The following is a 22,506-nucleotide window of genomic DNA, read 5'->3' as shown; positions in this document are numbered from 1 at the left end:
CAGAAAGGCAAATCCCTCTGGGGGCAGTAGAGTAAGATTTGAGTGCACATAGGGCTCCAAAATACCTATCCTTAGTCACAACACGCACCACATGAAAAGCTCCTGTCACAGATTTCATGAGGAGGAAATCAGCTGCAGGCGGAGCTGGCTCGCAGACAGCTCTGAGAGGCATCTGTCTTGGTTCTCAGCCAAACACTAGGGGAACACGTGAGAGATTCAGAACAGCTGGAAGTCAAAGATGGGTGTATTAGTTTCCTGCAGCTACTATCAACAATCACCATAGTCTTAGCCACATAAAACAACAGGCCTATATTATCTTGTAATTCTCTAGGTTAGAAGAGTGGGAAATGATCTCCTGAATTAAAACCAACATGTCAGCAGGGCCACTCTCTTGGGAGGCTCCAATGGGGAATCTGTTTTCTTGCCTCTCAGTTCCTAGTCGCCATGCATGCCCCATCTCCTGGCATAGCCCTCCATCCTCACAGCACATCATTCTCGCCTCCATTCCCACCATTTTAGCTCTGCCTCATTTGGACCCACCCATAACCCAGGGTAATCTTCTTAACCATTTACGCAAAGCTTCTTTTGCAATTTGATGGAACCTCCTGACACTCTCAAAGCATCATTGAAATTCCAAAAAACTACTGCTCATTTGTATTCTGTGAAGTCACTACATCAGAAATTAAAACAAAATTTCCACAGATTTCAAAATAATAATAAATCCATGGCATGTCAAATTAATAAAATATTTTATGAAAAATAGCTATGTTACCAAACTGCAAAAAAGTCCACAATGAATGATATTGCTTTACATTATTACAAATATTGTAATTGTCGGGCAAAATAGCATACAGCTCAACTCCCCGATCTGCTTCTGCATTTAATCAGTTGTGAGCTCATGTTTCATGTCACACTTGGAACACTCCATTATAAATCTATGAAAGCCTGAGATGATACAAACCCTCTGAAAAGACCCTAGGGACCTGTGACGGTTCCCTTACGATGTTTTTCCAAAGCAGTGAGTGGACCCCTTTCCATTCATCTTCAACTTAAGCACTTCTGCTTCAAGATTTAGATATGGATTCTTCTAGAAAGTTCTTCCTGAGTCCTACAAACAGGCTTGTTAGATGTCCTCGTTCAGGTTTCTGTTAGCATCTTCTGCTTCTCATTGCTCCTGCCCTCACTTCATTCACATTACCCTGTCCCACTGGATTTAGTTCCATTTAGAAGGCTATTAACCCCCACATTGTGAATTACCTGAGGACAAAAAAATATATTTTTTTTCTATTCATCTCTCTGGCCCCATAGAAGGGTGCGCAACACATATTTATTGATTGTAAAATAATGAATCCTTCCTTCTGGCAATCAGCACGGAAGACAGAAAGCAGGATTCGGTAGGCAGTATGTGCTATTTCAGACTTTACTTCTGCCTCTTGGGGCACATCCCAACTAAAAGGCTTTAGCACTTTCACGGGGCACCTACAGCTCTGGAGAACTCTGGGCTATTGCTGAGCAGAAGAAATTTTTTCAACCCCTTACAAAGTTTGGATCCTTGTCTTGCCAGATGTTCTGTAGCATTCTGAATCTCACATGAAGGTCAGAGGGCATGGCACACAACACATGCTTATGTCCCCTGTAATGGCTTACAACGAGAAGAGGAACATATGTATACCTAGTTATGAAGAGCGTGAAAGAAAGAAATTATTGAATGGCACTTGTTGATGCACAGTAAGGCAGGCCTTAGGCTTTATTCAGGATCCTCTTAATAGCAGTAGAGCCTATTGCAATGGGATTTTTTTTTTGCGATGGAGAAGAGAGACTGGGCTCAATTCCAAATATAGCATTGAGAAGAAAGAAGTTACAGCCAAGCAGTAGGGAAGGGGTTAGTAGATGGAAAATTACTAAAAGGTAGCATGCACAGTATAGGGGGTTCTGGCTAAGCCATCCTCACAGCATGCCTTCTGAACAAAGCCTGGCCAGTATCGGGGGAGGAGGAAGAAGGTAGAAGATGAAAAACCTGAGCAGAAAGCAAGAGTGGCAAATTCTTGCAAACTAATTTAGCAGGATTCTGGCTAAAAGCAGCTCATACAAAGAAGCGCACTGATGGCCTACGAGAAGGTTCAGGAGCCTGGTTAGTTTGGTCAAGAAAACAATCTTTATCAAGAGTTTTCTGCATGCCTACTTGCTACCAGTATTTGCATAAATTGCATATACCCTGTGGATTTGCCCCCAAACAAGTGTAGAAAAGACAGATATAGCACAACTGCTTTTCTTCTGTGGTCCATCTATAGGGCCATGTCCAGAGGTTCAATGACTGGATATCTCCCTATCATAGGGTGTCTCAGTGGCTTCAACTCTGTGATTCAAAACCCACTGTTAAGTCCTAGGAAATGTAAGCCTCAGCTGTGTCGATCCCCATGGAAAGAGGGGATCTGAGTAAGCACTCATGACTAAGAGATGTCCCGTACTGCTCTGTCCCTTCTTCTCTATGAAAACACTGAGCAGGTGCACATATAATAAATTACATAAACAAGGCGACAGATAATCAATGCCGGACATGATAGCCATTAGCCTACACCTTGCAAACCTTCAACTACAGGATGCACAACTGTTGCTACATGCTAATTTAATTACAGTTCTCGAGCTCCTGCAGATATTTAGAAGTTGAAGTCTTAGGTAAGAGCTGGCACGGTGGTATGGCAAGCTAATATTCCACCTGCGGTACTGGCATCCCATGTAGGTGCTATTTTGTATTCAGTTCCAATCCAGTTCCCTGCTTATGATCTGGAAAATCATCAGAGAGTGGCCTACATCTGTGAGCCATCTGTGTAGCCAGGTGGGGAGCCCAGAAAAAGCAGCTGGCTCCCAGTTTTTTGGAATGGCTCAGCTCCAACCATTATAACCATTTGGGGAGTAAACCAACAGATGGAAGATCAATCTCTCTCTCTCTCTCTTTCTCTCTCTCCCTCTGTAAATCTACCTTTCAAATAAAAAGTAAATAAACTTTAAAGAAAAAGTCCTAGGCAAGTGATGCTAAAAGGATAGACCCTTAATCCAGCTCTGATGGTTAGAGGCAGTGCCTTCGGACAGTGACCGACTGGATTAGGACACTGGGTTGCCGTTCTTTGTACGTAGACAGACACAGACATGCGCACTCCCTCTTGCTAAGCAATGCTCTGTATCACCTCGAGACTCCACCGGAGCAGCGTCCTTTCCAGAAACCACCACAGTAAATTCTGGGAGTATCTAGAGAGGATTTGAGGGAACTCACCGTCTTCACCAACTAGCCTCACAGAAGGGAAGTCCTTCGTATTTGATGAGTGACCCCACACTCATCAAAGACCTAGGTTCCACTCATTTGATTTTGGACAGAGGGAGCTGCCAGAACTCCGGCTATCATGGCTGTTTCAGACCGCAGAACACAGAAGAGGAAAAGGGACCAAACTTTCCCCTTAAGCACATTTCCTAGATTTGTTTCCTGATCCCCTAGCTTGGTGATTGCAGAGAGGAGGTGAGACCCTAACTGGGTTAATTATTTGTTGCTATCTGGAAGTTTTTCTGGAAACCCTATTCTTCCTGTCTAGCCATCCAACAACTATATGAGCACTTCATTTCCTTTCCAATTTGAAATAACTTGAGTAGTGTATGTTAGCTGCAACCAAATCTTTTCTTTAACGGAAAACAAATATCTAGGAGCATTAAGTGATTCACCCAAGTTCACCCCAAAAGTGAATTCACTGCAGGGTTAGGACCTAAACCCCGTTCTTTCAACACCGAGTCCGCCTGGTTTGGTGTCTACTCAACTGCATCTATACAGGATGAAAACAAGAGAGTATCAAGTCAAAGGAAATATTAAGACAAATTTGGGATGATGAGGGATGCTCAAATCTATCCCCGAAGTTCCTTCTCTCTTCCAGACTTCTTGCTAAGGAAGCATTCCCATGGGGAACAATATAAAGTAACAGAATGTTGTTCTTTATAAGCGAACCAGCCTTGCACTCCCATGAAAGGGGGCTTGTACAGAAAGCTAAAGGACATGAAGTGAGGGCCTCTCCCCTCTGAGAGATGATGAAACCCCTAAGGCAGACCCCAGGCTTCTGATCCCAGCAGCCAAATGAGTAAAGAGGTCAACCTGGATCAGGGGTCTCCAAGTATGGTTACTTCGTGGGAATAAAAACTGCAGGAGGGCTTATCATAGACATGGGATGCAGAGACAATGGATAATAGGTACTGCTACTAAAGTCTCTGGCTGCTCAGATGGGCAGATCTTTCTCTGGCACGGACACAGGGGGACAAGGAAGAACACTTCACCTCTTCTGGGTGGAGGTGAGATCCTAAGGAGAAGATGCTGAACTGTTTTCTCTTTCTCATCAAAGTAGACCTCAGGCTCACTGCAGGTTCTAGAGGGTAAGGTCCCCGGAGCAGCAGGGAAACCAGCAGGGACCATATCTTGGGAGAACTGGGAAAGAATTCAAGAGAAACATTGGCAAAAAAAAAAAAAAAAACACCAGGTATTTTGTCCTTCAGAATTTGGGGTGCTTGCACAGGATTAGCTGTGCCCTATGGACAGATACTGAAGGAGGCCAAGGACTCAAGCCTCTTGCTGGGCTGGTTCAGCTCCATCCCCTGCTCAGTGGGGCCTGTTAATAAGATGGCATCCATCTTACTCTGCTGAGTTTATTTTATCTCAGACTCACTGAGGAGGGGAAAAAAACAAAACATTGCAACTTCCCACAAGAAAGCAAATATCACAAGATAAATGACAATGTTGGAATGGAACCCACTTAGGGACCCAGAACGGTCAGATGCAAACAGTTTCAAGACTATTAGCTGTTAGAGGTTATGCCTTATGTCACCCGAAAGGGTTCTACCCTAGATTTATAGCGTGATCTAATGGAAGATTTATTGCCATCTTAATTTTCCCCCACTTTAGCTTTATGAACAGTCAGCTTGGAATTCCTCTTAGGTCATTTTGGAATGAGGAGTTTCTGGTTTTCAGGAAATGCTTTGTGGTATATTTTCTGCAATAGAAATACTTGTATTATGAATCAAATTATGACTAAAGCATCTCAATTGATTGTAGATTCCTTCTCTGCCCTGTCCCCTTGTTCTCTGTCCTAGGAAAATGACCTAGAGAGAACAGAGAATAAGCTCTGGGGTCTTTAGCTTCCACTTGGCTACAGGCACAGGGAGAAGTGATCAGAAATTGGTGGGTGGGATAAGGACTTGGGGCATGTATTCCCAGGCATCCCATCTCCCCAGCTGGATGCAGCCTGTGGCTTACTCTCAGATCTCAGCTCCTGCCAGCCAGCCGCCTCCTCCCAGCTCGTCTGCCTCTCTACCACTAATCCCTCTCTGTGATAGTCTGCAACATTTGTTCACAAAAACTTACATTTTTCATGATTGTATCTGCTTTATTTTGAGTTTGAGTGTGGGAGAAGCCACACCCAGCCTTCCACCCATCCCAGGGTCCCCGACGTGGGGCGTGCTCCAAGGGTCCTACTCAAGTGGTTTCAATAGCTCAACAGTTCTGAATTGTTGCCAATCTCGTCATTACAAACACAATGAAATCTCTCCAGAATCCACCGGCTTTCATAGTTCACCTTAGAGTCTCTGTTTGCCAAAAACTCATTCCTTTACTCTGGCAGCAGAATACCACACACAGCTTCCTGAAGGGTGGACTTGGTTTTCGACCTGTATGGTCTGTGGAATGTGAGCATGCGAGAGCACCTCACCAGAGCAGCAGCTTTAAATGTGCTGTGGTGTGGGTGGCTTAGCCACTCTCATTTGTGCCCTCCATCAGCAGGTGCCAACAAGAGAATCCCATCAGCCAGAGTCCCAAATGAGGGACCCACTGGTACCTGTCATGCAAAGAACAGACCTGAATAGGAGGCTACCTGATCAAATATGTCACAACCTCAGCTCCAGCTCTGGGTTCAATTTTGCCTCACTTTCATGAGTCAGGATACAAATCCAGATAATGGATGGACAAGTAAATATCCAAGGTTACCCTTCTACAGGCCATCTCGTGGTCCTAGGATTTTGTCTGCATGGAAGGAATGTTTTTGAAAAATGGCTCACAAGTCTTGGGAACCTGCACCTGCGTGGGAGACCCAGCAGAGGCTCCTGACTCCTGGCTTTGAATTGACTCAGCTCCAGCTGTTGCAGTCACTTGGGGAGTGAATCATGAGATGGAAGATCTTCCTCCCTATCTCTCCTCCCCTGTGTATATCTGATTTTCAAAAAAAATCTTAAAAAAAAAAAGGTAAGTTACAAAAGCATCTACCTGCAGCACCTGTAGAAGGAGTCTTTAAATTTCCATCTTCCATCTCTAATACGATGCAGACACTGCCTTAGACATTGTGTTTTCAAGAGGAGGGGTACTAAGGAGAGAGGAGAGGCGACAAAGTGAACAGAAGGTGAGAGCTGGCCCGCCCATCTTCTCTGGATCCAGCCATCCTTCCTCCTAAATCGTATCTAAACCACAGTTTACATGACGTGCCATGCTACAAAAACAGGAGTGCCCCTCCTCACCCACTCTTCCCTTTGCTTTTAGGATTCTTGCTCTTAAAGGATTAAGAACAACTGAGGCTAAGAAAAAGAAAATCAGAATTGCCCTCGTCAGCACTCTGAATAAGGAATACACAGGGCCAGGCTCTGGGTCTGCAGGATCAACTGAGCAAGCACAAGCCCGGCCTATTACTTCTTCACAGCTCTAACAAAGCTTCTTCCTCTCTTGCCCTTAGCTGATTTATCTTTCTCCCTCTTTCTTTTTTCCTTCCCTTTCTTATTCGTTTTTTTTTTTCATACATATTCTTGGAAACATTCTTCCACCCATCACTGTCAGCAGCCATGGGGGCCTGATGAGGGCCCTGGCAGATGCTACACAAGATGTGTAGCCTTGGCAGTGAGCCTCAGGGGGTGTGTGGGAGGAAGCGCTCCTGGGAAAGAGCAGATAAAGCACTCAGCACTCACACAGCCCCAAATTCTAATCTAATCAGAATCAGAGAGTGGACAGAGAATGGAATTGAATGCTTCATCATACAGAACTGATCGCTTTTAAGTGATATTAGGAATGCAATTCACCTCCAAGAGAAGGCTGCTGAGATTTATACAAATTGCTAATATAGTTAAGGTTGGAGTGGAAAAAGACAACAGTTCTGAAATTGAAGGGAAACAGACCATGCCAGGGCTCAACCGAAGCTCCAGCCCCCAGAGGAAGATTCCTGCGGGGATTCAGATGGTGGGAGTCTGTCCTGCCATCCCTCACTCCACACCGGTCAGGGCACACAGGGCTCCCCAGGCTGTCTCCACAATGACTGGCACCACGGAGCCCGCCACGCCATGACAACACTGCATGAGGTGGCAGCACGGGACAGGGAGACTCGTGTAGTTAATCTATGGACATTAAGGTGCTGTGTGGAGTCCTTGAGACACATTCACTGGAAGGTTCTGTTACCTGTTTGAGCATTTAGGCTTTTCTTAAATACAGTGCAGATGACTGGGAAGCCTCTTCATCTCAGACAGGCCCTTGGTATCCATGTCTTGAACAAAGTTTACACCACTGAGGCCAGCAGGTCCCACTCCTCCTTAAGGAGCAAATACATCTCAATGACTTCTTCCTCCTCCTTTTCCTCTTCTTCCCTTTCTTCCTCCTCCTCTTCAATTTGTTCAGAAGACTCAGATCTCCTTAGATTGTAGGTTTTGAGACAGTTGAGTGGGAAATTTTTCTTCTTACAAAACTTTATGCAATCGCTGAATTAAAAAAAAAATTAATAACAGAAGTCAGACTTTAAACATGCGTTTGTTTATTTGAGAGGCAAATAGGACAGAGATCTTCCATGTGCCAAGTCACTGCTCAAATGGCCACCTCAACCATGGCTGGGTTTGGCAGGGCCCAGGGGCCATTAGTGCTGAGTGGAGGGTCCGTCTCACAGGCCCCTTGGTCTCGAGGACCCCCTTCTCACTAGGCCAGAACACCTTCCCAACTGCTCCTCCTGGTCCTCTCTCCTTCCCAGGGTAGATCTGTATGGCAGGCTGAAGGCTCCCTCCACTCTCGCCAGCCACCTTCCCTTTTCACTGGCTGGGAACCTGGAGGACCTGCCTTGAGTCATTCCTATTGCTTCTCCTGGTACGGAACACGTGCTCACAGACATGGTGAAACCAAGAGGGTGTGGGTGACTCAGAGCACGTTAGACACAGTCTCTGGGAAGCCAATTCCAAGGGCATGCCCTACAGAATCATTCTGAGGAGGCTGTGCAGCCCAAAAGTGACAGTTGTAATGGCTGAAGACAGTAACACAGTAACACCACCATCAGCACAGCAGCCATTCAGTGAGCACTTGTTATGTGTTAGGCATTGAATGGCAAAATTTACAAGCATTGATTCATTTAGTTCTCATTATAACAGTATGACATCAATTGCACTCCCATTTTACAGATGAGAAAACTGAGGCATCGTAAATCAGATTCATTTCCTGTGGTGACAAAAATCACCAAATTTTGGTGGCTTGAAACTCTCCTACATTAACACAAGTCCTGTTTAACATCCTGCACCCACCTTATCTTTCAAGGAAAGATGCTCTTGCACACGAGTATAAAGCAGGTGTAGCTCTAGTTGGCATGCAACTCCCACCACACAGAAACATCACTGGTACACTTGCTGGGATTGAGATTAAGGGACCTGCAGGCATGTCCTTGTATGTAAGCTCCCTTCTGCCTTCACTTCTCCAGATTTCCAAATGCGTGGGCTTTTCAAGCACAACACAAATCCCAGTGGCTGGTGCATCCTTAGCCTGATGAGAACTGGCATTTGGCCCCTTCAGAGATGGCCTTGCCTCTGTGACTGTGGCCAGAATTTCTGCGCTTATTGTTTCAGCCAGGCAAGTAGAGACTATTTCTAATCCATTCCTCCTCCATTTTTTAAAAATTTCATGTTCCCTTTCAACATACAGTAAAATTGTCCCATCTCCCAACAATTTTAAGAATTGCCAGCTATCCCAAGAGACAGAAAAACTTGGACGGCACTTCAAGACAGGCCAAATTGGAAAACCGATAGTTTCTCTTTTTTGCTTTTAATTCCAAAAAGACGAAATCAAAGCATCATGTAAGCTGTGCCTAGCACTGTGGCCGTCCCAACTGCTCCATCGTGTTTGGAAGCTCTGGTGTGCCATCTCAGGCAGTGAACACAGCCAAGGACTAGAGACAGGAAATAAAACCACTGCTTCCACTCTGGGCGCTCTTGCCAAAACTGAGAGCAACAAACGATTCCTACTATCTAGACAGGAATCCATTTTTGGTTGGAGGACACTTTCTCCACTGAGACAGCATTTATACAGGCCACTCAAGGGACAGAATAACAGCCGGTGAAGAGAAGAAGAGAGATACTGTTTCCGGCCTGTGCAACTTGTCCCTGATGGACTGCAGCCTTCCCGCTCAGCACAGACGCTGCCAGACATCGTTTGCCCTGCACGGCATCTGGTTTCCTGCTTCAAGCCCCTCCTTTGTCCACACAGTTCTCCCCCAGCAGGATCTCCAGGCCCCCTAATACTTCTTAAGCTGAACTAGAGTCGTGGGTCTGAGATGTCTCAGCTGCCTTGGAGACCCAGGGAGTCCCAGGGAGGGAGACCGTGGTTTTGTTCCTACGCCCACCGGTTTTGTTGGCCTGGATCCTGCGGCCAGCATCCAGCAAGCTGTGATTCGAGCCAATCCCATAACCACTTCAGTACCTCAGTTTCCCCACCCATAAAACTTAGCTCTGGGACTTGGGAGTCTTAATGAGCATGGGCTTTTCCTGGATAAGTTTGCCAGGTGCCGGAAACATCTGTGGCTGGAAGCGGAATCTGCTCTATAAACAGAATATAGTATTCGTATACACAAGACTGTAGCTAAAGTCCAAACGTGAACCAAGCCTTACTGCATCCAATTCTGTTCAGTATAGGTACAGAGGGAAAATTCCACCGCTTCTCTTGCAGTGTAGGTTATATTAGAAGAGCTCTATTTTTTTTTTTCCTTAAACATTTTTAAAGATTTGCTATTTCTTTCCTGAAAAGCAGAGTTACACAGAAAGAGGGAGAAAGAGAGAGAATCTTCCATCTGCTGGTTCACTGCTTAAATGGCTGCAACAGCTAGGTCTAGGCCAAGCCAAAGCCAGGAGCCGGAGACTTGTTTAGGATGTCCCATGTGAGAGCAGGGATTTAGGAATTTAGGCCATCTTCTGCTTTCCCAAGCTATCAGCAGCTTAACCCACTACACAATGATGCCAGCCTCTATCATGCTCTTTTGCTAAGACAAAGGTTTTCAATTAGAAAGCAGAAGAACCCATAGGTCACACAGCAACTCCTTTAAGTCATATAAAAGACTCCAAAACTATAAATACTCCAGAAAGAAGGTATGTCATATTTATTACAAGATTCCTAAGCTCAACACAGTAACGCTTCACACTGAAAGAAGAATTCTTCATGAAGTCACCGAGAGAAGCATTGTGGCATAGCACGGTAAGCCGCTTGGGACACCTGCAGCAGAGTGCCAGATGGAGTCCTGACGACTCTGTTTCCAATTCAGCTTCCTGTTCATGAAACTAGGAGGTACAGGATGACGACTCGTGTTCTTGGGTACCTGCCATCCCTGTGAGAAACCAGAATGGAGTTTCTGGTTCTGGGCTTTGGCCTGGTCCAATCCTGACTATTAGAGCATTAGCGAACAAGTAAGCAGAAGCACCCTCCATTTCCTCTCACTCCCCCAACTGCCATGCCAGTCTGCCTTCCAAATAACACAAGTAAAGCTTTAAAAAAAAAGTGTTTGGCCAGTGTTTGATACAGTAGTAGGATGCTGCTCCGGACACCTGTGTCCCATATGGAGTGCCTGGGATAAAGTTTTAGCTCGTCTTCCAAACTGGCTTCCTGGCAATGTGCACCTGAGCGGTAACAATTACTGCCCTAAACACTCGGGTCCATGCCACCCACAGGAGAGCAGATGGTGATTCTGGCTCCTGCCTTCAGCCCGGCCGTTGTGGGTACTCAGAGACTCAATCAGTGCATGGGAGAGGGCTGTCTGTTTTTCTGCCTTTCAGATACATAAAAATAGAAAAATACAATTTTTTTTTTTTAAAAAAGACAATTACAGCTTGGGACCAGATACTGACCAATATTTGATTTTGCCAAACCAATGCATTTACATAGTGTGTATAAAGACCACAAAGTCCCCAAATATTTACTGCCCAGCATTTTACTGAGAGAAGAAAAAGGGGGGGGGGCGGGTTGGGGAGCCTCCCTCCCTGAGAACGTCCTCTTAGCCCTTGGGCTATTGCGGGAAAGCAGACTCTGTGGTTGCACTGTGTCAGTCATGCAGCCTTCCTCAACAATGCTTTAATGAATGCCTGATACTGTGAGTGCAAAGTGCTTCACCGTATCAGTTTACTTTTATTCCTTCAGGAATCCTGCATTGTATAGAATTACATGTGTACATCATGTGATCATAGATTAATATAAAATTGCCAGATTTCTTTAGAGTGAAAACTAGCAATTTCATATAAATCAAACTAGTGCTATTTCCTTTGTTTTACAGATGAGAAAACAGGTGCAACTCCTAGGTACTTGGTTCCTAGGTGAGGGAGCCACCTGACAGCCACTTCCCACCCTGCTTCTTCCTAAGCACTGTACAAGTCCCTCTATGGAACACAACTTTTGCTAATTTTCAAGAACCCAGTCTAATATTGTTTAAGCAAGACTCACCAAATTTAATTGACCACAAAATGATTTCTTTTTTTCCCCTTTCTAAATTAGCACCTAAGAACATGGCACAAAGCAGGTGTATTTCTGACAGGTCCACTGCCTCCATCTGCATCTAAAGAGCCTGGAAAGTGTACCTAGGCACCCCCATCTCTGTCTGCCTGGCTCCAGTCCTCTCCTGCCTTCACACAACTGCTCTGAGCATGCCCAAGTGAGACGCATTGCACATTACTCCATGGGCAAATCAAACTCCATTTTCACTAAAACAGCCTGCGTAGCCTACGCTATTGCTGCAGGCTATTTTCACTTACAGGCATAACGCAACTCCTTCCTTGTGTGGTGCTGCCTGGGTGTTCACTTCATATACTCCAACTACCCCAGTACCTCCTAGTTGTGATGTAAGTAAACTACGTTCCATCAAACTGCCTAACCTCCCTCTATGCTGAAGTATTTGGATTTATGCAGACTATTGCCAATGGATTTTTTTATCCAAAATTTGACATGACCTTCTAGTCCAGGTCAATACTCATGCAGCTGCGAGTTATTTTCTTTTAATCATCAATACCCTTTGTTCCTTGGGGAAAATATTTCAGTACATAACATATTAGAAGCGTCCTCACCTGCCCTCTCGTTAAATATCGACTTGGTAGGGTGGTTAGAAATCTATCACAACCAATGACAGACATTCATGCACAAAAATAGCACATCTCAAGCTTAATATTTTATTGCCATATTTTGAAACAACTGGTTAGGCAGCTGCTACTGTTATCTTCCAATTACTTTTCATTTTCCCAAAGTTTCAGATGCAAACTGTAATGAATTAAATTTCTATAAGCTCTTTTTGAAAGGAAATAAAGATCATTCCAGAAAGGACGGAAAAGAATGGGGAGGGGAGGAAGGGAGAAGGAAGCTGAGGGGAAGAAGGGGATATTTGCAGAAGGAAAGCGGAGGCTTCTATCCCAGTGCCTCCACTGACGGCTTCAGTTGCCCTGGGGTGTGCATACACGGTCCTCCTCCGTGTGATGTAGGGCCTCTCCATTTTCAACAGATTGAGCACTGAGAGCTTGCAGCTTGTTAAAAGCTATCTCCCCATAATTTTGTAAGTGTACTCAAAGAAATTCTTGCACCAAAGGGTGGATTCTTGGTAAGGTGCTGTTACATTTGATCAGCGTTGCTCAAATACATGAGAAATCTCTTAAAAAGACCAGAGGTCATATTTGGGGGGAATGTCAGCTGAACAAAACTGCCCATGATTCTGATGCAACAGCAATGCAGAGAATGATGTGAATTCCTCCCCATGTATCAGCGTGTTTCTGCTTTATAAAGTATGAGGTTTGTGCTTAGACATTCTATTTTATTTAAAAACTATAAACTGTCTTCATTTTTGTTTGAGACACTGGCAGTGGAAAAAGTACAGTCTCCTCACTAGTTCAATAACCAAAGACCTTTTAAGGGTTAGAACCCATACAAGGTCCCAGGCAGGCTGCAGGAACACAATCCAGGTCCCTCCCCTCAGGGGAGGAAGTCTCTGACCTGAGCCGTCAGGTGCGTGGGCAGGGAACTGGAGTCAGGAGGCAGCGGAGTCAAACCAAGGAAGCACGGCGTGCAACACAAGCAACTGTCACATCTCATCTGACTCACTGATCCTAATTTTTTGGAGTTTAGCGTGAGGATAGGAGGCAGCTTGTCATAATTTCCCTTCCTTGCCTTTGCCAGAATTCAGCATAGATGTGACAAAAGAATTAACAGCATAGAGGCTGTTGTTGTGTAGTGACATGCATTTGCTAATTTTTTTCACTACACACAGGCTCTGTCCAGCTAACAAAGCCCTACTGTTGTTTCAGGCTTGGGGCATAAAAGCTCTGTGCAGCCATGGGTCTTGCCAGCCTCTTGCCTTCCTCCTCCTCCTCTTCCTCCATGTCCTGACAGAGTTCTAGAACTCCTAACCTCTACATCCAGGTGGCTAGTTATAATGCTTTATTGCATTCTGTCTCACTAATATCATCTGGCAACTTAAATAACACTAATAAAATAAAAATTTTCCAGGCCTTATTTCTGACCTTAATTTTTTAAAAGCTCCCCAAGCTACACCACCAGATTCCTGAAGCATTGCACAGAGCAAAGTTGGGCAAGCAACACCATGGCAGGGGTGCCGGTGATACTGTGCCTCCAAGCCCCCGACTGAGAAGGTCTGAATGGAGGCCTGAGACATATTTAATTTCTACCTGATTTGCAGCTGATGCTCACTCAGGGGCCACATTCAGAGCAGCTCTTGTGGAAGCTGCTGGAGGATCAGGACTTACCACCCTCTCATCTTCGCACGGTTTGGTCCCATTTGAGGAGCAGACATAATGTCCTCGCAGGCACACATGGTACAGAGTGACACCCCTGGTGATGAAGACCCTAAAAAATGCCAGTCTGTCATTCCACCGAGGGCCTATGATAGTGCTTCAACAGCAACGCTGAAAACCACTTATGTATTACAGATGGGGACAGACTTTACCTTCAAAGCATCAGAAAGTTGGGGAAAAAAAAGCCAAATCCAGAAGCACTGAAATGACAAGTACACACCATAGGTATTTTCAGGTACAAGTGCCACTCCCGGGGTCTGACTGATTGGTCTTTTCTCCTCAAGGCAATGAGGGACAAGAGTCTGGTATGTACCAGCATCAGAGGAAGAGAATCCTGAAATTGGGAGCAATGACTAACTACTAACACTGAATACATCCAAAATCCGTGCAGGGTTTCATCAGCAGCCTCTAACAGCTTCCCGGCAGAAACCCCCAAAACCGCTGCAGTCCGTCAGTCCAAGATGGGAAGACTATCATCTGAGACTTGCCACATCAGGGCTTCATCAAAATGCAAAATCAACACCTTCCCTTTCTCCCTCTCCTACACCAGATGATTTCTGAATTTCTGTGCATTTGTGAATTCACAGAAGCATCAACAGAATGACAGGAACATCACAAATGCAAATGTCTTTGTTCCCTTAAAAATGACTGCAGTTCCCCTTCTCACTGAAGTGAACAGGGAACGGACTCCACAGTAGGATTGCCTTGAAGCCACAAAACAACGAACTGGAATTTTCCCAAATAAGGTGAGCCTGTGCTACTCACACGCCTTCAGTCTTTTCTTTTTCCAATGTAGATTTGTACTTTAATAAAACTGACATCTGCATCTCTCAAGAAATACGTGTCAAAAGGATCCAGCTTAATTTTGTTTGCCTGAAATGTTTTCATCCCAGACCAAATTTAGAATAACCCGCCACCTGTTTTCCTCACCAATCCCAGCAGAGCAGCAAAAGCTCCCCTTTTACATCCACTTGCCAGGTGGAAGAGCCAGCCTGGGCGGGGGGTGGGGGGAGGATTCCAGAGATGCTTAATTAGCTTCTGAGACCATGTTTCTTCTGGAGCTGGTGTGAATCTTCATGCTCTACATGCAACAAAGAACACATCTCATCCATGGTATAGCATAGTGTGTTTCAAAAACACCGTTCAAGAAATGCTGAGGCACAGACTAATTCAAAAAAGGGTAAATGACCTAAACTGTTCTGGACACAGCGTTTATCAGTAGCTGATTCGGCACTGATGTCAAGTGCAGTGCAGGGTCTGTTAGTGGTAACAGACAAGGGGGCTAGGCCATCTCCTGCTCTATTATCATATTTACATAATCACTTTTATCCTCCTAGTGCTTCTTCAGACTGTAGCCTTCATCTACTGAATCTGTTGTAGTCTTGAATCTACTGAGGCCTAATGGCAAATAAGTCTTGGCACATACATGGGTTTGGTTAGATTCTTTTGAAGTGGAAAACAAAACCAACAGCAACCAACTCAAAAATCGCTGAAGGCCAAAAACGAGGAAGGGAGGGAAGGACAGATGACAGTGTTCTTTAGATGATTCAAAAGTGTTTTTGTGAGATGCTAGGGCAGAGTCTGAACAGGCCTCAGAAAGGGACTCTAACAAAACCCAAGTGTGTAGGAATCCAGGAAGAATTCTGTTTCTGGTTTCTGCCGCCTCTTCCGCTAACCTAGGGTGGAGAACCTTCACTCCCCCCGCTCCCCCGCGGGTCATTTGGATATTTATAATATCATGAGGGACAAATTATCAACTTTAATAATTGCCCTGCTATAGATGAACTGAATTTTGACCCTTTCTTGCAGTTGCCTTGGCAGGGACAGACCAGACGATCTCCAGGGCCGTATGCAGCCAGCAAGCTGTATGCTGCCCCCTACCGCAGACCTTGCTTTTCTACTCAATCCAGAACCAAAAGTCAGAGTTCAGATAGTGTCAATTTAAGAAATCTGCCAGACACTAAAGACTCAAGTCTCCATTCTAACTTATCAGAAAAGGGTCACGGATTGGGTATGGTGTTAGCCTGATCCAATTATAATAACAGCCGCTTGCGGCTCACACTGGGATCTCATGAATCCAGGGGATCAGGTGGATTAGGAGAGAAAAAGTCCCTTGGCAAGGGGAAAGCAGGGAAGAGTTCACAATGGAAATGATGCTTTCTCATCAAGAGGAAGATACGTTGAACTGTTTTCAGAGGGTCAAGGTAAGGAGGCAGGCTACACTGTGCAGAGGCTGAGTTCCGGTCCTAATCCTATATTCAGGGCTGGCTTAGCTTTTTCCTGATATCACTTTTTGACATTTGGTTTCATCAGCACCAAGCAAGAATGGTGCTGTCTCGTTCTCTTAGTATTTATTTTCAGTACCAAGCACACTGGCTTCACAATGCATTTATATTCCAGATGAGAAAATAGGTGAGCATGCACTATAGGAAATGTAAAATTATATATTAATGGAGATCTCTCTTACACAAGCTGCCTTAAGATATGGTGTAATGTGTCTATTTTGTTTTTTTTTTTTCTCCAAGTACCTGGGTCTTTTGCCTCCAATTACAACAGGGCTCCCCTTCAGCAGGTGTAGAATGTCAGAGACCACAAGCCCGCTCATTAAGACCAGAACAGAGGTTTCACTTAGCACACGCATTTTGTACTTCTTTGGCCCATTGCCTCCTCAGAGTGCATTCCTGTCATAGTACAGTGGGTTAGAAGTGGAAATCATCAGTAGCAATTCCTCTCTGTATCTCATTAGAGGTCTAGCTTCTCCATAATGCACATGAAGACCTTTCATTAGCAATAACAGGAGCTACATGCATCACTGAGAAAAATAGCCTTACCACTGCGATCCAGATGAGGTTATTGGGACACGTGCCTGCCTGATTGCAGAATTATGACACGCAGAGGCACATGATTAGATTATGGAACAAGTTAAGATCTTTGTGACTATCTTAAAAATGAAATGCAATTATGAAAATTTCAAAATGGAAAATGGCAAGAATCAAAACTAAAGTATTACAAGCAGATGGAAATGAGAAATGAGTTAAGCAAGGGAAAGCCAAATGACAAGATAAACAAAGGTGGAGAGATCACCCGAGGACCTGACAAAATAAAAACTCTCCAGTACACACAAAAGGAAGATATTGGTAGGAAAAACTTGAGTACAAGAGAAGGCAAGGATCATTTACCGTCTGAAGTGGTAAACACTGCTCAATGAAAGTTAAACAAATCCTTTGCCTCCATGTCCACAAAATATGGAAAGTGCCAGAAATGGCTGTGCCCTGAAGAAGGGTCAAGGAAAAATTACTGAAGGAAACAAAAGCAATACCTGAGTTTGTGTCTTATAGGATAACATAATTGCCAGAGTAATAGGAATATTTTTTGCTACTGTAGTCAAGTTTAAATAAGCGAGCTGAGAAAAAAGCCATGTTATGCCAATTCTAATCGTGGCAGCTCCACTTCCCATCCAGCTCCCTGCTTGTGGCCTAGGAAAGCAGTCGAGAACAGCCCAAAGCCTTAGGACCATGCACCCGCACAGGAGACCTGGAGGAACTTCCTGGCTCCTGGCTTTGGATCGGCACAGCACCAGCCGCTGCAATCCCTTGGGGAGTAAATCAGTAGATGGAAGATATTCCTCTCTGTCTCTCCTCCTCTCTGTATATGACTTTCTAATAAAAATAAATCTTAAAAAAAAAGAGCCACGTTAAAATTTAGTCTGATGAAAAAGTTGTAGTCTTTCACTTTTGTTCAAAAGAATGAATTATTGGATAAGAGAAACCATCTTTTCCTTTTTCTTGCAAGACAGCCTCAGAAAAATTGGATTTATGCTAGTTTTGGAGAATGATAACACATATGGAAATATACCTGAAACCTTTTTAAAAGTACTTCTAGCAAACCCTAGAATCGTCATGAACTAGTCATTACCTATATGATCCCCTCACTCATGACAATTCCAGGGCATACTGAAGTTAGTAAGCCTGAGGTTATAGCCAATCTTTACCAGACTTCTTGCCACTGATTCAATGAAATGATTAAAACAAAGAAAAAACAAAGGTTGCATAACCCATTCATAAGCAGATACAAGTGATCTCAACATCTAATCCCACATAATAAATTTGTGATTCTACGAAACTGCTCATATGATCATGAATGCTGAAGGCTTAACTGTCTATGAGAATAAGGAAGACACAGTGCAAAAATGTCTGGCCTTGAACAAAATCCTTTGCAATAGCCCAAATTCTTCAGACTTGGGGTCATGGCTCGTGGAGACCACTGTTTGCATTGATGAACTGTATTCCTATAATTAAGGCTCCCACATATCCATTCTGAGTTCTAGAAGTGCTGTGGTGCCAGACAAACTTGGGACATGTTATGCACTTACGGAAAATTCATCTCAAGACAACGGGCACCATGGGTTGCACTCTGCTCCAGCAAGATACGATTCCCCAGCACCTTTGGCTCTTTCTCCACTGCCTTACCTCAAGAAAAAACGAGGAGTCAAACCAACACATTCGAATCCATTCAAACGGGTTTGGACTCCAACTAGGGAGTTACCACTTAGCAGGTGCCAACTCCAATATGGCAGCACTATGGGATCCAGAAACCATGTACTGCTTTTCCCTTTCCTTTCTCAGTTTTAACAGAGCCAGGTATGTATCTATCCTTCCTTTACCCTTTCCATTCTGTCCAATTGAGAAAGGATCCTCTGTTGAGATGGCCTAAAGCTCTCTTGCAAGGAATTAATCTGGCATTTGGCTTGGTTTTATTTTCGGCTCCTGCAGCATTTGGCATTAGATTAAAGAGTTCAAGGACAGAACCTGTATCTTGTCTGTTTATATAACCCCGCGAGTGCTTACCATTACCTGTACTTGAATTAGCTGTTAAAAGAGAAACAAACAAAAAAAAGAAGGGTTATCATTTGTGTGTGTGTGTGTATATATATATTCATATATACATATATATATATATTCATTCCATGAGAAAAAAAATGTGACCAATGGTGTTGAGAAAAAGTAACACTGGAGCATACAATAAAAAACAAACTCATAACTTTATGGTATCTACACAGAATTCAACACTAGCACAGTGAAAAACTGGCCAATTTCCTAAAGGATGTTATAAAAACCACAGCGTAGTAACAATTGGGAAGACACTAAACTTCAAATATTGAGATATTGTAAATGAGAAATCAAATCACTCTTCATTTTAGTTATCAGATATCTGTATGTACATTTCCAAATGTCCAAAAATGGAAAAAAATACTTAGTTTACATTGATACCAAAGGCATTAGGGATCCGGGTCAAGTTATGGAATCAATCTAAGGGTTTATCAACAGATGAATGGATTTTTTCTTAAGTCCGAAAACCACACAAAATTGAATACTACAGTCTTTTAAAAATGGATGGAATTGCAGAGTACACAGCTAACTGAATTAAGACAAACTGAACTGCACTCACAGACAGAAAGGATGACGACAAGCAGAGGCCGAGGTATTGGGAAATGGGGAGATGACAAAAGGCATAAACCCTGTTGGACAGCAGAGTAAGCAATTTGTGGGTTTTCCTTTTTTGAAAGACATACTGCACAAAGTGGCAAATACAGCCTTACAGCTGAGTACTATAACATCTCAACGTTGCTTAGAGATGTTGAATATTCTCATCACGGATGTCAAATGTCCAAATGACAGCTAAGTTGGCTGGCTTGACATGGTCACTTCACATTGGATCCTAACACCACTTTGTGTCCCATAAATATGTACAACTACAATCTGCCAATACACTTTGAAAATTAAATAAATCTCAAATAAGAATAAGGTATTTCAGGCAAGCTAAAGTCATATCTCTCAGATAATTAAAGCGTTCTTTATTTTCCAGAACTTTTTATACAGCACTACCAATGACTACAGAATTAATGTTAAGATGTTTTACTTTCTTGCTTTTTAACATCCAATTTACCATTAGAATAACATATTAACTTTTCTGGTCTTATGCTTTTAAGTAAGTGAATGATTTACTAGAACTGGTACTTCATTTATGGGCTGCTCTCATCCTAATCTGAAGGAACTGCAAATATTTATAGAAGATGAGCCACATATATTTTGTTCCTGAAAAATGTCAGAATACAACACCCCAATCCAATGCTGAACAGAAGTTCTTTCCTAACAGCACAGACTGTGGCAAATTCAACTTCCATTGACATGTTTTCCTAAACAGGTTTTTTTCCCCAGTACAATAGTTCCTCAATCAAAAACTACTGAAATCTTCCATTAAACATGTACTCACATATCATCACTGAATTATGGAGACTGAATAAATCAAAAGGAATTCAAGAACTACAACTTTTAAAAACTAGATTATTAATCTTATGAGAAAACAGTAATGAAGGCCATGTGTGAACAGATTTTCTTTCCTTTCATTTTGCTGTGATTAAAAATACTTTAACTCAACAATAAGATTTCAAATCTAGGCAATCAGAATGCCAGGAAATGAACCATCATAGCATGGCGTCCACAGTACGAGAAGTTTGACTTCTCACACACATCTCCTTAGTTCAAAGTCACACACATAAGGAGTCAGTACTAGCAGAGGTGCAAAGAGCAGCACCTTTTCTGAATGCAAGTTAGCAATACACCTAAAATCCCTTAAATTTCACATACCCATTGACCTCTAAGTCCACATTTAGAAATATGCCCAAGGAAAATGGTTACACTGGCAAGCAAGTATTTGGATACTGGAAAGCTCAAGGAACTCAAATTAAGAACAACCCAGTTTAATATCCTGGGTAGACTGCCTGCTTACAACCCCTCATGATAAACATACAGCAAATGTCTGTGTCACAAAACCACTACAGTATAATACTGTAAACCTCACGATGAGGACGCTCACTCGTTCCCACTTCTCAGCTCAGAAAAGTGAGGAATTTGTTTCAATCTGATCTGATTGCTGATTCCAGACTCAGGGGTGCTTTCAAACAACGTTGCCTCAATGTCGCGGAGCCTCTATCTCCCTCTGTGAGTCCTTCACGGGTTTCTACCCGAGAGTCTCCCAGGCACACCCCCACCAGCTGCTAGACCCTCAGCAATCTTAGGTGTTAACATACACAGCAACATCTGTGATAGTCTTTCAAATACAAAATCATTAAATCCCATCTTTTTTCCAATTCTTTCTTGGTTCCATTCAAAACACTGACAGCAGAATCTATTTTTAATTTTGCTTTCAAAGTTCATTTATTGAATTGAAAGGCAGGGTTACAGAAAGTGGGTGGAAGAAACAGAGAGACTTTCTATCCACTGATCCATTCCCCAAATGTCCTCAATAGCCAGAGCTGGACCAGTCTGAAGGTAGGAGCCAGGAACTTCACCAAGGTCTCCGTAAGTGCAGGGGCCCAAGCACTTGGGCTTTCCTCCAATGTTTTCCCAGGCCATCAGCAGGGAATTGGACTGGAAGTGGTGCAGTCAAAACTCAAACCAGCATTTATATGCTATGTTGGTACCCATAAGTAGCAGTTTCACCTGCTAACACCACAGAGCTGGCCTCAGCAGTATTTTTCATGGTAAAGAAAGACCAAAAAAAAAAATGATTTCTAAATAAAATATATTAAAGTGGGTTTTATTTTTACATAATTTCTGGCACTTTTTAAAAAATTCCTGTGGCCAGTCAGTATTGGGACTGGCTGGCTGTCACCTGAATAAATGAACAGTTCAACCTATGGAATACAGGTCAAATGATTCCAGGGCCAGGATTCCAGAGGTATTCATTTAAGAACAGCAAAGTATAAAAACTGACAGTGGTGGCCTCCAGGGAAGGAGTTGAAATACACAGTGCTGGACAAAGACTGAAATGCGGCCCCCGAAGAGTAATCAGGTCAGTGAAGTCTTTGGCCTCAGCCTCTGGTAAACTTCTGTTTCACCTTTTGCAAACAAGTTAAGTATAAGCAAAACAACACCCAACTATATAGAAAAGATATCTAAATATCAAACAAGAAATCAAGATTTTGCTTTATTTTATTTTATTTTGGATTACAAAGACAGTATCAGCAAAAACAACAGTAAAGCAATTCTCTGTGCTTCTGATTATGCGAGTGTATTTCTCCTCAGGGTTGCCAAAGAGTCCGTGTTAACTCCTTTTCTGGAAACTTCATTTTCTTAGTTGTTGTATTCTTGGAGAGCCTGCGCCATGAAGAGTTTGCCCAAGTTCTGGGCAGTGAACTCCTTGATGTTCTGGCAGTAAGTGTTGATCTGGCCTGTGCATTTGAGAGAGGGAGACAGTCGGAATGTTGCACAAATGGTAACACGAGCCTGACAACTGCTTCATATACGATCAGTACTATTTTGCTTGGTTTCTGAATGCAGAGTTCACAGTAAGAATCAAATTTTCAATTTTACCATTAGGAATGAAAAAGAGAGTAAGTTTTGGTTTGTTTAAATAAGCTACCTT

General features: G+C 43.3%; 1 protein-coding gene across 1 annotated transcript in view; it reads right to left on the bottom strand.

Annotated features, from left to right (window-relative positions):
* Nucleotides 1-22,055: 22,055 nt before the first annotated feature.
* Nucleotides 22,056-22,506, bottom strand: part of EIF3H (eukaryotic translation initiation factor 3 subunit H) — an 87,818-nt gene continuing 87,367 nt past the window's right edge. The window contains exon 8 of the mRNA XM_040979388.1: nt 22,056-22,312. Coding sequence (XP_040835322.1) covers nt 22,215-22,312 — 98 coding nt within the window. The 3' untranslated portion in view covers nt 22,056-22,214. The remainder of the gene's footprint in view (nt 22,313-22,506) is intronic.

This window comes from Ochotona curzoniae, unplaced genomic scaffold, assembly GCF_017591425.1.
Source record: "Ochotona curzoniae isolate NIBS_2020 unplaced genomic scaffold, NIBS_Ocur_1.0 contig_3190, whole genome shotgun sequence".
NCBI lineage: Eukaryota > Metazoa > Chordata > Mammalia > Lagomorpha > Ochotonidae > Ochotona > Ochotona curzoniae.
This window is presented reverse-complemented; position numbering and strand designations above follow the sequence as displayed.